Below are 15,910 nucleotides of genomic sequence, written 5' to 3' on the forward strand. Positions count from 1 at the left end.
ACGGCTCCGTGGGGTCCGGCTGTCGGCACAGACGGGCACCGGCTCATCCCCTCCCCGTCACACCAGGCAGAACACCCAGGGCTTTAATTCTGTCATTTCAGTCAGCAAACGGACTCCAAGTACGCACAGGGAATGGATATGCTGAATAAGAAAGTGCTATTTTTACCTGATTTTTGGAGAGGCGGAGGTTTTTTTTTCCCCTTTTAAATGACATCTCCAAGGTGACACGGAGTGGCAGAGCTGGTAGGAGATGCTGCCACGTGCCAGCTGCCACCCCGGGAGGTCACCAGAGCCCACCCTGCCGACGCGCGGGGCTGTGGTTTGGAATTAAACGGGATGCTCATGCCCACGGCTGTCACCCCAGCACAGTGTGTGACACCAGGTGGCCTCCTGCCACCAGGACATGGCACAGCTCCTCCACCCATCACCACCATCCTCAGCACAGCCAGAACAAACGCAACGGAAGGAGGATCAACTCCGCGGGGAACAAAAGCATCCCCCAAAACCCGTACAAGACAGTGTCTTAGCAAAATAAGTATCTGCACAAGCCCCTGTTCGCATTAGTGAGCAAAGGGTTCCTTTTTTTTCCTTTCTCCTTTACAAAGCTCATTAGCAGGGAGACGGGTGAGGGGGTCACTGGAAACAAAATCTGAGTCTCATTACAGACACGGATCCCCCAGACGAAAGGATATCAGCTCCGCATCCAAGCTGCCTGCCCGGGCTTCTCCGCTCAGCTCTTCTGTTATTAGTTTTAAAAAAAGAATATTTAATAAAGTGTTTCTGTAGAGAGTAAACTGCCCTTTTTATTATTCCGGTCTGTTTTCTCAACAATAGCAGCCTTTTTGTCAGAGATAAAAGCCCAGACTTCTCCCACGCCGGGGTGTCGGAGGCGATGCTCTGGGCCCCCCAAAACCGCACAGGGAAGCTGCCAGGAACCCCCAGCTCCCGGTACCGCTCAGGTACCACACACCCACGGCTGGATGAGACCCCGTCCCTATTCCTGGTGCATCCTCAGCGGAAAGGGCTGGGTGCTCAGCCCCGCAGAGGCACCGAGTGCAGCATCCAAAGGCCCTAATGACCCCGCTTCGTTCAGAGGCATCCTCACTCCTCACCGAGGAACCTCTTCGGCTTGAGACAAATACATTAATCTGAGGCACTGCTGAGGTACAAGCAAGTGCCAGCATTTTAATGAGCTCCGAACTATGCACTGGCATGGATTTGATTTGCTCGTTGGAGCTCAGAAATGATACAAATGCAGTAAACTCCTCTGCGTCCTTATACACACATATATTTGGATAACTTTGGCTTATTCTGCCTTCGCTTTCTAAGTCCAGAAGGGCCCCAGCGAGCAACGCTCCTCATCAGCTGCAGGACCAGAGCCTGGCTGTACACAGCCTCGTCTCTACAGGTGAGATTTATCCCCCCTGTCCTATTATTCTGGTAAAATGGGCCAAAAAGCCACTTGCTAAAGCACCTACTGGCTGCAGGCAGTCTCTTTCCACCCCTATCTCATCTCCTCAGGGCAGTGATGTCCACACCACCGCTCCAGCAGACCCCCCCCGCGACACCCCATTGCGGGGGAGCATCCTTCCCACAGGAACATCACAACTGTTTGCTGAAATAACAGTCATTATCTTCCCATTTTCCCCCCCCGCCTCCTTTTCCCCTGCTTCCTTTTCCCTTTCAAGATCATCAATCATTATTTTAGCCTTAGAAAATCAAACCCATCTGTCTTCCAGGCTCCTGAGCACATGATGCAATAGCTCATGCTTCTCGGCTCGGTCCCCCCATGACAGCGGGGCTGGGGGCTCCATCGAGGAGACCGAAGCTCTGGGCAATGAGAGAGCATCTCCTCGCCTCTGGCCACCGCACAGCTCTCATGTGGATCCTCTGAGGCAGGTCACTATGTATATTTTCTTTGCACCTCAAAGTGGAATGGACTTTTTTCAAGCAGCTGCTGGGATGCTACGTACACAGATGTAACTGTTCAGAGCTCCTGGGGCAAGGAAATCAAGCTAGTGGAAACCCTCCAGCTGCTTTCTTTCCAGAAGCCCCCAACAGCCCATTCTGGGGTGCGTTGGCATCTCCCACCCATCAGCCGCAGTGGAGGCTGGAACTCCCATAAACCTTCGGGAGACCAGAAATTCAACTCCTGCCCCACCTGGCACCCAGGGTACAGCCCAGCCACAACGCTCTACATCAAATCCTATGATCCAAACCAAATCCAAAGACCCAGCCCCGCTGCGACCGGTACACATGAAGCATCCCAGTCTGCTGGGGAGGAGAGGGGCGAGGGCTGGTGCCCACGAAGCCCTACAAGGAACTCCACTGAAAAAGCCAACACTGGAGAAAATGGGGCTTTTACAACCCAAACTACTTCTGGCAGAGACCTCCAGCTCACCTCGGTACTTCCTGAGCTGTTCCACTTGCTTTTAAACTTGCCCATCAATCGCTGGCACAGTGCAAACCCATTTTTGCAGCACTGAAAGCAAAGGTGGGTGGGGGGCTCCCACCTGTCCCCCGCTCCCTGCCACAGCCAGCTACCGACCCCAGTGGCTTCTGCCACCCTTTGCTCATCTCTCTTCCTTAAATCGCGTTTTTATCACACGTCGTTACCTGGCTTAATGAGATAAATCCGAAACCGCAGGCTTCCCAGGAGGGGGCTTGCTGCTGAGCTCGGGGGCTTCTGCTTCCAACCATGACCTGCAGAAGGAGTCATCTTCTGCTTCAAGGAGCCAGCTAAACTTTAAAGGGATTAGAAGAGAACGGTTTCCTCCCCATCGCCCTCCCTTGCGTGTGCATGTAACATAATTAGCTAAGGTGCCTCATAAGGCAGGGACGGATGAGTTTTTATTTTTCAATGAACAATTGTCTGTCAGAAAAAAAATGCAGATGTGATGAAGCTTAAGTGCTTTGTGGGATTCCATCAATTACATCTCAAAATTCATTGGGAAATTAGAAAAGCATTTAGTTTTGACAAGGTTGAAATGTTTTGGTTTCCACTGCCTAATTCTGTTTTTATTTCAGGCTGTACACTGGGATAGCACAATATACAACATAAAGCTCCAGATGATAATGTTGGCATTAAACATTTCCCCCTCCTTCGCAGAAAGGAGATGTTCTGAACCAAAATATTTTGGGACTTGCAAATATGTGGGGGACTTCTGCACAGCATTTTGGTTTGGGCTGAAACTCCCAAACACCCAATTTCCACTCCCCCCTCACCCCGCTCCAGCAAGAATATCAGTTCTCAGCTTCATCTGCTTCATTTGGAAGCATCTCCCCACTCCCCTTGGCCCCCAGGCCACCCTCAGGTGACACGTGCTGGAAGGAGGAGACCGGGGCGGCAGCCACTGCCCTGCTCCTTCATTTCTAATCCCGCTTCTCCTCGAAACGGTTACCCTCTTACATTAAGCCATTTCTGAGCCCCGCTTTGCAGCAGCTAAGGAACAGTCCATCATTTTGATGTGGGAGAGAGCAAAACAGAAGGATTAGCTCCAGACAGGCTACACTGAGGCTTATACGCCTGTGTGGACCATGCCAAATTTCTCTTCCTTCTCTCTGCAAAAAAGTCTGGGACTGACATCACATCAGTGTCACCGTGGGCCACAACTTCATTGAGAGACTCTCTGGTGGCTGCTCTACCTTCTGCACACCGAGCCGAGCCAGACAAACTCCTCCTGCCCGATGGGCTGACCCCGTGATCGGGCAGAGGAACAGTTCGCTATACTGCCAAACTATATTTTTTTCTTGCTCAAATTAGTCATAAAACTATGCCATAGGAACTCCAGTCTGTGAGCAGGGAGATGGTGATGACCGGCAGGATTTCACATCTGTGCAGAACACCTGGGCTCACTGGGCTCTCCTGCCTCTTGCCGACACCTCTCCAGAGCTGGGACAGATCCTGGAGCTCAGCCGTGCCGTGAGCCCTTCCACACCCACCCGCAACATCTCTGGCCTCCATGGCCCAAGCCACAGTCTTCTGACTTAAAAAGACTAACTCACCAACATCTGCAGGCATCCCAGATGTTGCAGAACCATCAGATCACACCGCTTGCCCCAGGTAAGTTGTTCACACAGCAGGGAACAAGGGGCCTAATTCTGCTCCTACCTCGCTGTGGGACACCGCGCTGCCTTCCCCACCACCGCCTGGGCAGCTCTTGCCCCCCTGTATCTCCATGAGGTCCTCACGGTGGTGAGACCCCATCACCTTCAGCTCTGCACCGCATTCCCGTACCTGCTGCTGCCTCCTCCTGCGGAGACACCGAGGATGCCCAACATGCACCGGAGAGGGACCATCCACCTCCTCGCCCAGCTCGTGTACTAAGGACAAAGATCATTTTCCTCATGGGAAAAAAAATCCTCACCCCTCTTATTCCCTGGGGCTGCAATCCTGCCTCTCTGGGGAGGCAGACACAAGTGACCCCCTTCTCCTTGAGCAGCCAAGAACACTGGCACCCATGACTAAAGCCAAGCCAAGAGACAGGTGGAGAAACCTGAATTTAAGCCACCTTACAGGTGTTTCTTTCACTCTCTTAGGGCCAATTCACAGGTTTTCATCTCAAATTACAAATCGCCAACAAATGAGGGTCAACCACTTTCCCTTCTTCAGCATCCTCCCTCCTGGCTGAGCAGCTACAATCATGCTGGGAGAAGGGATCAGCAATATATATTCTCCTCCTAGCAACGATCTGACTTATTCCTCCAGCTTCTCCTGTTTTGCTGTGATCCCTGCAAGATGGTATAAAATGCACACTGGACTCACCATGCAGAGGCACCAGCTCTAGAGAAGCTCACTGGGATTTTGTTTTCTAGGGAAATGTCCATGGTTTCTCCAGACCTGACAGCAATTCTAGGATGCAACAGGGAAAAGTTGCACAGAAACAGGTTTTCTAGAGCTTGGGGATTCTCTTGTTGTGTTACAAGGTAGGGCACAAAGGCAAGGCTCCAATTAGCGATGTCAGGGTCTCAGCAAGGTCGCAGCTCATACTTCTTAAAATTACCCAAACAAAAAAAGCCTCCGACAAGAAAAGAACCACAGAAAACCTTTATGTGCTAATGCCATCTACTGGGTGCACATAAAAATAACAGAAAAGTCATGAGAACAGGGGGAAAAAAAGGGCCCCATGGGATGTGTGGGATGGAAGCTGGGGACCCCACTGCAGAGCCCTTGGGGTCTTCCAGGTGACAACTCGCATGCAGGGTTTTAACTGACCAAAGCGACGTCCCCGTTTCTCCTTCGTAAGCCCAAGGGGACTGTCCTCAGAGAGATTCCACCACAAACTGCAAGCAAACCGCCCTTGACGTTTTACCCAAGTCCTTTTAAGGCCAAACAATTAGGTAATGGCAGAGCCCATGCCACTAAAAAGCCCAAAGATAAATGCATCCCCGGTCCCTGCAGAATTACTGGAAGCCGTATTAAGAGCACGAAGGAACTGGTAACAGATGATGATTATATATAAAAGGAATAAGAAATCTTTGAGATTTGTGCTGTTCCCTGGTTGAGCTGCTAGGCTCTGGCTCTGCTATGTATTAATTGCTTACCAGGCTGCATGTATATTTTATGCTCAATACCTGCCTGGAACATTTGTTGGATTTAGCCTTGATTGATGAACCACTGATTATATACTTCTGTGGCCTTCGCAAATTAATAAACTGTTGACTGGTAAAGATTAACAACATGTCATGATTTGCGAAACAGCGTCCAGAGTCAAGCTGAAGGAAATCTAGTGCTAAAATTAGCACGTGAATGCTCCCTGAACTCTATAAAAAGGGGATAGCTTAATTAAATTACATCCTGATATTGCCCATAGCACTTACCAAATTGGCAAATTGAGTTCGCAGCAGTTCAGCTTTAAAACTAACTGACATCCCTGTAAATTTGCAGCAAATGACCCCATCCCTGCTCGCGAGGGAAGCCCAGCTCCCACTTGGCAGACTCGGGGAGCAGGGTGGGATGAGGAGGGGACGTATCGTATTGCCCAGCGCAGGGACTGGCGCAGAAGATGCCACGAGGTCGCCCGCTGGGGCTGTGGTGAGCTCCGAAACTCAGCTCCCATCATCTGCAACCCACTCAGTGTCACGAGCACAGCTCGGGGCGGGGACAGACTTTTCCCCAGACGACAGCCATGGACCACGGTAAGGAAGACAGGACAGCATCCCACAGACCTCTGCTCGCACCCCGGCCATTGCTGGGGACCTGCAAGTATAAAACGCCACATGGGGCTGGGACATCTTGGGGGGATGAAGCTCTGTGGCCCTGGTGCTGGCCCGATGGGAAGCAGGGAGAGATGTGGATGGGAGAGGGGACGCAGCTGCTGTCCCCAAACTGCCCCACGGCGCTCAGCTCTCCCGTCCTCCTGCTGCAGCTGGGGTGGGGAGCTGGGGAGCTTCATCCCACGAGTCGGGGCTGCGGAGAGGCCAGAGCAGCCCCACGCTCCTGCAGCGGGGAGAAAAGGAGGAGAAGAGGAGAAGGAGGAGGTCTCAAGTTCCCCATGTGTCACCTCTCGGGTAGGGGATGCTCTCCAGGACATCCTCCTTCCCCCTGCCTGCCCCTGTACGCAGTTTGTTCTCTTTACATAAAGCCTCGGTTGGGCATTACAGAAGCAGGGCGGGTATCTTCCCCGAGTGACACAGTTTTCAATTTCTGCCTCTCCGCATGCCAGCGTGGTGAGCGCTAGGCCTGTAATTAATTGATAATTTCTACCTTAATATATCCTGACTTTTAAAAAAAGGCACGTCTTCCCAGCGGCACGGGACGACTGGAGTCCCGATTGCTTCTGACAGTGTCTGGGAGGCACGTTTGCGTTCAGAGCAAAATAATACCCAAAAAAACGAGGAAAAACCTCTAAAAGATGAGAAAGGCAACTACTCCTTGGAAAAGGGAACAAAAGAAAATGACAGTGGGAAAGGAAAGGAGGAAAGGGAGAGGAGCGGCAAGGGGGGGATGGCACCAGGTGCTGCTGGTGACACATCAGGTTGTCGCACTAAATGGCTTTAACAAGCAGCCGGAGAAGAGGATAATGAAAACGCCACCCCCGGGACGGTACCGCTCCAGCCTGACCTTTCCTGCTGCCGTGTATAAACATCTTCAATAAATAAAGAGACACTTAACTCCCTCCTCTGTGGAGATGGGAGGGGTGGGGTAATGGGGGCTCTGCCTGCGGCAAGAGGGAAGGGGCAGAGAGGTTTGGGGGCTTCAGGTGTGTGTTTGCAGGGCAGGAGGAGCAGGTGAGGAGCTCTGGACCACCTCAGGGATCACCAACTACTGCCCGGCTCCTACAACAGACAGACAAGAAGGGATGCTCCGGGTTCCCCCGGTCTTCCAAGGCTCTGCCCCCGCATCGCTGCGTGGTACCAGACTCGCACAAGCTCCGCACACAGGGAAGTGGTGACTTTGCTGTCAAGGGGAGATGTGTCAGAGCCGGGAGAGGTGCTGAGCTCTGCTGCAGCCCACATGGAAAAACAGCAAAACCCCTCTGTGCATCGATAGCTGGCAGTGATTCAGAGCCTGTGCCCAAAACTAACGGCTGGGGTCAAAGAGGCCTTCTGGATGGGAGCTGGCAACACCTGGGATTCAGGCTTTCTGGCAACACGTGAGCACATTCAGAAACAAATAAAAACTCTGATGGCGTCAGAGGGGTGCAGAGCAGGAGAGGATGGGGAGACGTTTCATCTTTCTCCCACACTGAGAGGCACAAGACAGGAGAAAAAGCGCAGCTGCTTTAGCCCGGGCTTTCTTGACAAGCAGGAAAACAACCATCAGCCTCAAGCATTTTTCTTCTGCTCATCTCAGCCCCCGGGCTCCTTCCCCACGGTCCACACGGCATTTGTGATCTGCCATGAGGGCCCCAGGGCTGGGAGGAACCCACCACCAGCACACATGTCCCTGTGGCCACATCCCCAGAGAGGCAGCAGGCAATGTCCCCTCCGGCTTGTCCCCAAAACACACACCGGCCCCGGGAGACCTACCACGCAGCCCGTCGAGTCCACCTTGCGATCCGAAACGCACTTGAAGTTGCGGGTGCAGCCGCCGTTGTTGCGGGAGCAATCTCGGACCGGCCCGAAGGAGGAGAGCAAGTCATTGATGGTTTCAAAGTAGGTGGACAGCATCGCTTCTTCCCTTCGAGAGAAAAGGCACCGTTAGGGCTGGCAGGGAGCTGGTGGCACATGGTAATGGGCAGGACAAGCCACGAAGAAAGCTGCTCAGGCAGAATCATGGCATTTTGATTAGCAAAAGTGAGGCAAAGGAGGCGTCCCTAGAAAATTAAGGCTTTGTGATTAAGCTATATAAAGTAAATTTGCTGTGTAACATCTGATCTGTGATGAAAATGAACCAGTTATGGGGTTTCAATGATACTATATACCATTCTCCTGCAAACTGGCAATTAAAAGATACTTTATTAGCAGCCTGCAGTTGTGTGTCAATCCAACCCTCTACTAGGCAACAGCGAATCCACAACAGTGAAACTCCTGAACATTTCACAGCTGGGAGAAACCCCCCCAAACATCCGCACCTTGTCCATCGCCTGGGGACACCGCCACAGCTGGAAAGCCATGTGGGACTTGGCTTTGTGCTTGCTGGGATGCAGAGGCTCATCCCTGTGCTTGGTGACAGGGGACCAGGAGCAGGGGACACACCGCTCCAGCTTGCAAAGCCGCAGGCGCGGCCGCGCTGTGACATCCCTCTCTCAAGCAAGTAAGAAGCGTAAATGCCCCCGAATCCAAATGGCAACAGAAAGCCTGGGGAAGCTCCCAGGGCTGCCGCTCCGAGCCGCACACACAGCAGATTTGGGCTGTGACAAAGTATTCGGGCGCTTTGCTTTCTGCTGGGTTCCTGCAAAGGGAACACAGATGCTCATCAAGAGCTTTAAGCATCTCCAAGGTATTACTCATCTTCAAAGCACATTTTATAATATTAACTGATACCTGCAACCCATCTCGGGCAACAGATCCGGTCACCCGCTCACCGACAGGAGAGAGACAACGTGATTTACCCAGGGTCACAGAACAAGTCACTGACGGCGATGGCCTTGACCTCCACAGGCTATTTATTAGATCTTTATCCACAGGGGGCTGCAAATAAACACTGAGCCCTCTGACCTTAAAATATCCCCCAGAGGCAATGCCAGGAGTCACAGGGTGGTTTATTCCCCTTTAGCATCTCCCCCACTCTTCCATCAGCACCTAAAAAGCCACACAACAACTCAAATCCCAAGCTAGTTTCCCTTTTTTGGGGGTTTTTTAATTTGAAAACTGTGGGCTTCGCAATGAAATGGCAGTGGAGGAATATTCGCCAGCCCTTGAGGACCACGGCATCGCGTTATCTGTCAGCGAGGCCCCCGCGCACACACGCTGTCACACTCACAGCCCTGCCAGCACCAAACGCTCGGAAAAATCATGAGTCAGGCATTAAAAAAAACCCCTATATAATGAGATTGGCATAAAAACGATGAGATTTTAAAAATAAATCAGTCACTGGGTTGTTCCCCCTCCTCGTAAATTTGCCTTCTGCTTTCTGAGCCTTTAGGGCATAATCGCGCTTTTCCCTGCAGACTTGAGAGCCAGAAACCACCCAGAGACCAAACCCAAAGAAATAAAGCCCTATGCAGTAGTGAAGTTGTGATTTTGCAGATTCAAGATTTCCAGGCGAACACAGGATTCTAGAAGCTGGGAATTTCAACAGGGAAAACACCCTAAAACCAGCAAGAACCGGAAAATTGGCAGGTCCCGTGGGTCGGGATGGACGAGTGCCCAGCCCTGGTGCAGCTCCGTGCCCATCACGGTGCCTCCAGCCGCATCACCGCCCCGTGTCGCAAACTCCCATCTGTGCTGCCCGCTTCCCCCCCAGTTAATGCTTCCCAATTAACTTTTCCCTCTTGGTGATCACGCTTCCGATATTCCCCCTTCTCTTGGCCTCTCTCCTAGATTTTCCAGCATATTTGGAGCTGAATCTCCCTCTGTCCTTTCTTGGTCATGTTTCAAACATCTTTAGAGCCCCTTTTCTATTAGCACTCTGTTCCCACCAGAATTTGCAGCTCCTCTGCAGTGAGGGAGTGAGAAAGGCAGAATATATTACATCAGGGCATGTATTTCTGCTGGAGAGATGGGGGGAGAGAAAGGGCATGTTATTTACTAACCAAAACCACTGTTTATTAATGTAGGGAGAATTATTACCAAAAAAAAAAAAAAAGAAACAAATCATGACAACTCCTCCACCGCCCACCAGAAAGCTCAGCCCCATCTGCTCCTCCCGGGGGGTTTCTCATCGTAGGTGGACCACAAGGAGAACCGTGTCCCCATCGTCCCTCTTGACTTTTCTGTTTGGCCACCAACCAGCCAGCCTCCCCCGCAGCTCCCCTGTCCCTGGGGGGAGAAGGTGAGGAGCTACAGCTGCCCTGGGGGGTGGACAGGAGACCCTGGGGCTGGAGCTGCGGTTGGGCAGCTCTGGAGAGATGCTGGGAGAAGCCGGCTCATCCCACAGCCGTGCTCCCAGGCTGGGGCTGCCAAGGGCAGCTCATCATGGTTTTAATTAAAAGCTGGAAGCACAAGCCGACCTTCTGCCCTCGAGAGCGCGGAGGATGGGACCAGGAACCTCGCTCTCCAAAATCACGCCTGGCATAATGGATGACCCTCGACAAAGCACGGGCAGGGGCCGCCGAGCTGGAATGAGCCATTAAGCATATTAAAATATTAACCTCGCTCGAAGGTGGGGAAGCAGAGCCAGAGCAAAGTGTTCAAATGTCACCTGCGAGAGGAGCGAGGTGACGCTGCTGCCTGCAGATGGAGGGAGGCTGCTCGGCCACATCACTTCTGCGCCGGTCGTCGTGAGATTAGAGCAGCATCACTTCAACGCGGTGCCCTGACAGGGGGGATGTCAGCAGATGAGAGGGCTGACACGATGCTCCGAGCGAGCTGGGAGCAATCTTGGCTTTCGTCTGCCTCCAGAGGGGCCGGCAGAGCCGAGCTCAGCGCAGGCAGAGCTGAGCCTTCGGCACTGCCAGCCTCAGCGGCTCCGTTTAATTTTAGGGGGTAAAGAGCAATAATTAATTACTTGCCTCCCGCAGCGACAATGGGACGGAGCAGATGATCTTCCACCCACACGGCTCCGGCGGTGACCCCTGCCCATCCCTCCCTGCCCGCTGTACGGGACCGCAGCCCCAAATCCCAGAGCCAGCCCTGGAGAGCCGGCAGTGCCGACAAGGCAGGGGACACCGGAGGAGCGATGACAGCATCTGGTCACCACTGCACGGTGCCCGCAGGGGACAGCCGTCCCTCCCCACCGCCCGAGCACGCCAGGTTAGACCAGCCCTGATGGATGAATCACGTTGCCTGCAGTAATGACTTGTCTGCAAAAGAACAGCTCTTTTCTCCTCTTCTCCATCTATCTGTGTTGAAATTCTCTGAGTGACCTGGGGTTCATTCTGACGGGGCAGGATGGAGAAGACGGACTCTGCGGTGAGACCCGTGAGCCGGGAGAAGCTGCCGGTGGCCCTGGCCGGATCCAGGTGCCGAAACCACAGGGATCAAGCCGAGCGATTCCTCATTACCTTGAAACAGACGCTAGGTCCCCTCGAAAAGGGCATTTTGGAGCAAATGGCCTGATTTCTGGTGTCCGATTCTCACCATAAGCACGGGCATGTCTATGAACGTACACACAGGCTCTTTCTTTAACTCTCCAGCCCTCCCAAAGACACACGCAGACCCCCAGATGATACGCTTATAAATGAAATGAACTCCCCTCTCTGCCAGGACGCACTGACAGCACATAGCTTCAGTAAAAGCCCAGTTTTTAACGTTTTCTATTGCCACAAACAGCCAGTGCAACGCACAACAGCAGGGCTCTCCACCAGCCTGGGTGCAGACCTGCACCCATCCTCACCCAGCCCCTGCCACCTCCCATCACCCACATTCGCCTCGACTCCCTCGAAAATACTTCTCTCCATCCTCCCACTTTGTTCTAGGCCCTCATTAATAAAACAGATTCAGTGACAAATATCACTGGGGGTTATTTATTCATGAAATACCAACACCAGGCAATTCTCAAAGCTTCCAAAGCACTCAGCTCAGCATAAGCTCCTGAGCTTCACAGTGGCTCTTCTCTCCAGCTCATCCTGGAAGGGGATTAGCGGGTGTTATCCAACTCAGCTGCCCCTTCTTATTGCCTGCTAATAGTTAAAGACTTCGGTGTCTTACAAAGTTAACCATGGCTGAGCAAAACAAAGAAAAGGATGCGAGCTGGGGACTAAGCCAGTGCAGCTCCACCATCTGCTCCCCGAGCTGTGTTTGGAGAGGGATCAGGGGGGAGATTTGAGGTTCATGAGTTTCTAGAGTCAGGGCACACCAGCAGCAGAAGGCGTGATGCTGTGTCACCTGCAGCTTCACCCCAAGGGAAGGAACCGGTACAGAGCAGGAACCCAAAACGCCCCAACACAGCCCAGCCAGGGTGTCCGGTGTCCAGCACCTCACGCTGCTTCCCACTCCCGTCAGCAAAACCCCGGTCAACAGGGAGCTTCGCAGCTGATGCATTCGTGAAGCAGTGCAGAGCAACACCCACATTCTGCATTTTCGGCCCGACAGCTGCTTGCCTGAGCAATTTTGACCAGCTCTGGCCACAAAACTTCTACTGTGCTGCAAGGCTTGAGAAAGGGCTGGTCTCCTCATTGCTGAGAGCCCATCGGAGAGGTGTCCCCTGTGCAGAATTTGCTTCCTTTTCCCATTATGCCCAGCCAGGGGTTAAATCTGGACATTCCCTGCCTTTCACCCTTCTTCTTTGTCCCATTAGGTCATCTCACCCAGAGCTGGCTCCACCCAGAGGGACACTCACCCTCTGCCCCATGGATGCTCATGTGGGAGCTGTGGCTGCCCCTTCTACTCCCAAAAGCTCAAGCCGAGCACCCATCCCTCCAGGGCAGTTTCCAGGAGGAGCTGGATGCTCAGCTTGGGGAAAAATACCTCTGAGGAGTCCCCAGACACAAGCCCAGACTTGTAACAGCTGGTTATTTCCTCCCCAGTAAATGCTCCATCTGAGCATCACCTGTGCTCTCACCTATTCCACTCCCGCCTTCCTCCGCTCCTTTTCTCTTCTCCCTCACATCTTTTCCTCCACTAAACCCCTGCCTTCCTCTGCTAATCCGGCCAGCGCTGAAACCATTAGCGAGGTTGCCGAACTCTTCCTCAAGTTGCAGACTAAACACCTCAAAGATATTAATGGGATCGGTGGAAGCGGGACCTGCACGAGCTTTTTTTGCTGTGCAAACGGTTCTGCCTCTGCTCTGCCTGGAAACTTCTTCGCCAGCCAGAAATTGCAAATGCTGGGTGGAAGATGGTGAGTCAGGAGGGGTAGGTGCTCTCAGCTGCAAGCTTGAATACCAAATTGGACGGGGAATTACAGATCACAGCAGAAGCAAAGTTAACCCAGTCCTTTGTCCCCGGCTTCCTGCACTGCAGCGCTTGGCCGTGGTAAGGCTGGGAATTGCTCGGCATGTTCACGCAATGCCCAGCAAAATTCATCACAGAAACGGGCACAAAGGCTCTGCCTGCCCGACCAACACGTGCATCCCAGCTGAGGGTGCGTGCAAAGTGCATAAGCACATTTTTATACAGGCATTACATATAACCAACAAAATACAAATGACATCTGCAAAGCCCAGCGGTCAGAAGTGAATTGTCGGGATTTGACCAGCACGCAGGGATGGGACCCTGGCTGCAGGCAGGTCCCTGGGGACCCCGAGGTGCCATCACCCATGACCCCAGACCCACTCCCAGCATGTGACATTCCCTGGCAGAGCCAGCCCTGCCCCTGGGAACCCACCACCCGGGACCCCCAGCACCTCACAAACCTTCGTTTATTCTCATAGTTTCTCTACACCAGGTATTTTTTCTTTAATGCTTAAGACGAGGAGCCAAGGCAACAAGAGATCAGGAATAAAGGTGCTCACCACTGTTGGATGTCCAACAGGAGACACTTTCAAAATTATTTTTAGTACTTTTAGCACTTCCTGCGCTCACAGCACAATTCCAACCCGGTTTGATTGCACCACAGGCTCAGCTGTTCTGCACACAGGACCATGCCACTATACGCCCAAATTACGATGAATGTATGGTCATTTCAGAAAAGTGGTCTCCAATTTAAAGACAAAGGGGTATATTTTTTCCAGGATTTGAACCGTTTTCTTTTTTATTCTGCCTGCAACAAGAGACCGTTTTCTCTACAACCCCCTCCTGCACCCACTACAGTATTTACTGCATCTGTAGTGAATGCAGCACCGAGCCCTGAGCAGTCCCCCAAGCAAGTCCATCCATGCACTGACCAAGCTGGGATGCTCTGGAAAAGTTAATTTCCAGCCCTGGCATTGGACGACCTGACAAGTTGGTGGCAGCTTCTAACCAAGGGACTTCACAATCTGAAATTTTGGTACACTTATGTCCATGCCTTCAAACAGGTTTCTTAGTGTGGTACCTGAAGCTGTGTGTGTATGGCATGCATTTCTTATTTTATGCAGAAAAAATGAGTTTCTGCCCCAGTGCACCCACAAACACTTTTCGGCCAACTTAATAGCGCTGGAAGGTTTCAAGAAAAACCATCATGCAGGTCCTAAACTGGGAGAAATCATCCTTAAAGTGATGACGGCGAAGGTATTTCAATGGAGCTATGCTGACACACCACTGCTGATGAGCTGCTTACTATAAATTTTCCAGGTAGTCTCACTTCCTGTGGTAATACTATAATAAACACTTGCAAAAACTCTCTCCCAAAAACCCTGAGGTTGAAAGTGTGAAAAATTCCCCACCACGCTTCAATAATTTGCTAGAGATTGAATAAAACCATCGCTCTGCCAGAGTGTTTTGAAGCTCACACCTCAGCAACCAGAAGGGCCAGAAATTTAATTACAGCAAAGCAAAACCAACCACGCCGGAATAAAAGCAAGCTGGGAAAGCCCATCGCATGCACGCATGTGCTGGGGGAAGTGGGGGCTCGCTGGGACCCCCCACCCCACTGCAGCCCCCCTCATGTCCCCACCATCCCGTTCTGCAGTTAAGACAAGCAGAGCATCTCCCTGTTGCTATTACCACAACCGCTCCTAATATCCCAGCTGATGTTTTCAGCTTCAAAGGAATCTGTTTCACTCTGCCGACCATATCACCAGCCAGAGCCAGACATACCTAATTCAGTTTTATTAACTTTAGTTATTAAGTTATTTACCCATGAAGCATGCGAAGTTATGAGATGAGCCTGACCTGCCCCCTTCCCTACACTGCTCCTCCAAACTTCAGCTGCAAATAAAAACTTTATAATGTGAATTCTTAAAAGTTCAAAAAAAGGCAGTAAACAAGAGGCACGGGGAAAGCACAGTTTCAACATCTTAATAATTTAAAGAATTTTAAAAGTAACTTTTAGACCACCAGGAACAGAAAGCTCTAGGCTCACTGAGGAGCCACCTTGGACCCTCACACCCCTGCAAATACCAATAAAAGCCTTTCGACGAGGCAGCTCCAAATATTAATAATTTAAACAGTTAATAGCAGTGGAATCTGCTTGTTCAACACGGCATCAGTAGTAGTAGTATGTATTAATTGGTAGTAATTGCGCACTAATTAACTCACGAAGTATTATGTTTATCTAGCAAAATGGATCACGCTGTTGGTGCAGGGGTTATCAGTAAAGGCAGCAAAGCATAATTAAAAAATACATACATCAAAATTATCAAATGATTTCTCTATGCTAATTAGTATTTTTACTAGCTCCGTTTGCCCAGCAATTCCTTCCATCCCATCCTCTCAAAACATTCATTCCAAAATAGTGAACTTGTAAACGCATTTCTGGCTTAAATTTAGAAATGAAAAACAGCCACTGGAGGGGTGTTTTATATGCCCAGAGGTAACACGGTGATAACAACCAGCCCATCTC

At 51.6% G+C, this 15,910-nt stretch overlaps 1 protein-coding gene across 1 annotated transcript in view; it reads right to left on the minus strand.

Moving 5' to 3' along the window:
* ASTN2 (astrotactin 2) overlaps nucleotides 1–15,910 on the minus strand; it is a 318,934-nt gene that overhangs the window by 141,780 nt on the left and 161,244 nt on the right. The window contains exon 11 of the mRNA XM_065648278.1: nucleotides 7,972–8,122. Within this exon, the coding sequence (XP_065504350.1) occupies nucleotides 7,972–8,122 (151 nt within the window). The remainder of the gene's footprint in view (nucleotides 1–7,971; nucleotides 8,123–15,910) is intronic.

The sequence above is a fragment of the Caloenas nicobarica genome, chromosome 19 (genome assembly GCF_036013445.1).
Source record: "Caloenas nicobarica isolate bCalNic1 chromosome 19, bCalNic1.hap1, whole genome shotgun sequence".
Classification (NCBI taxonomy): Eukaryota; Metazoa; Chordata; class Aves; order Columbiformes; family Columbidae; genus Caloenas; species Caloenas nicobarica.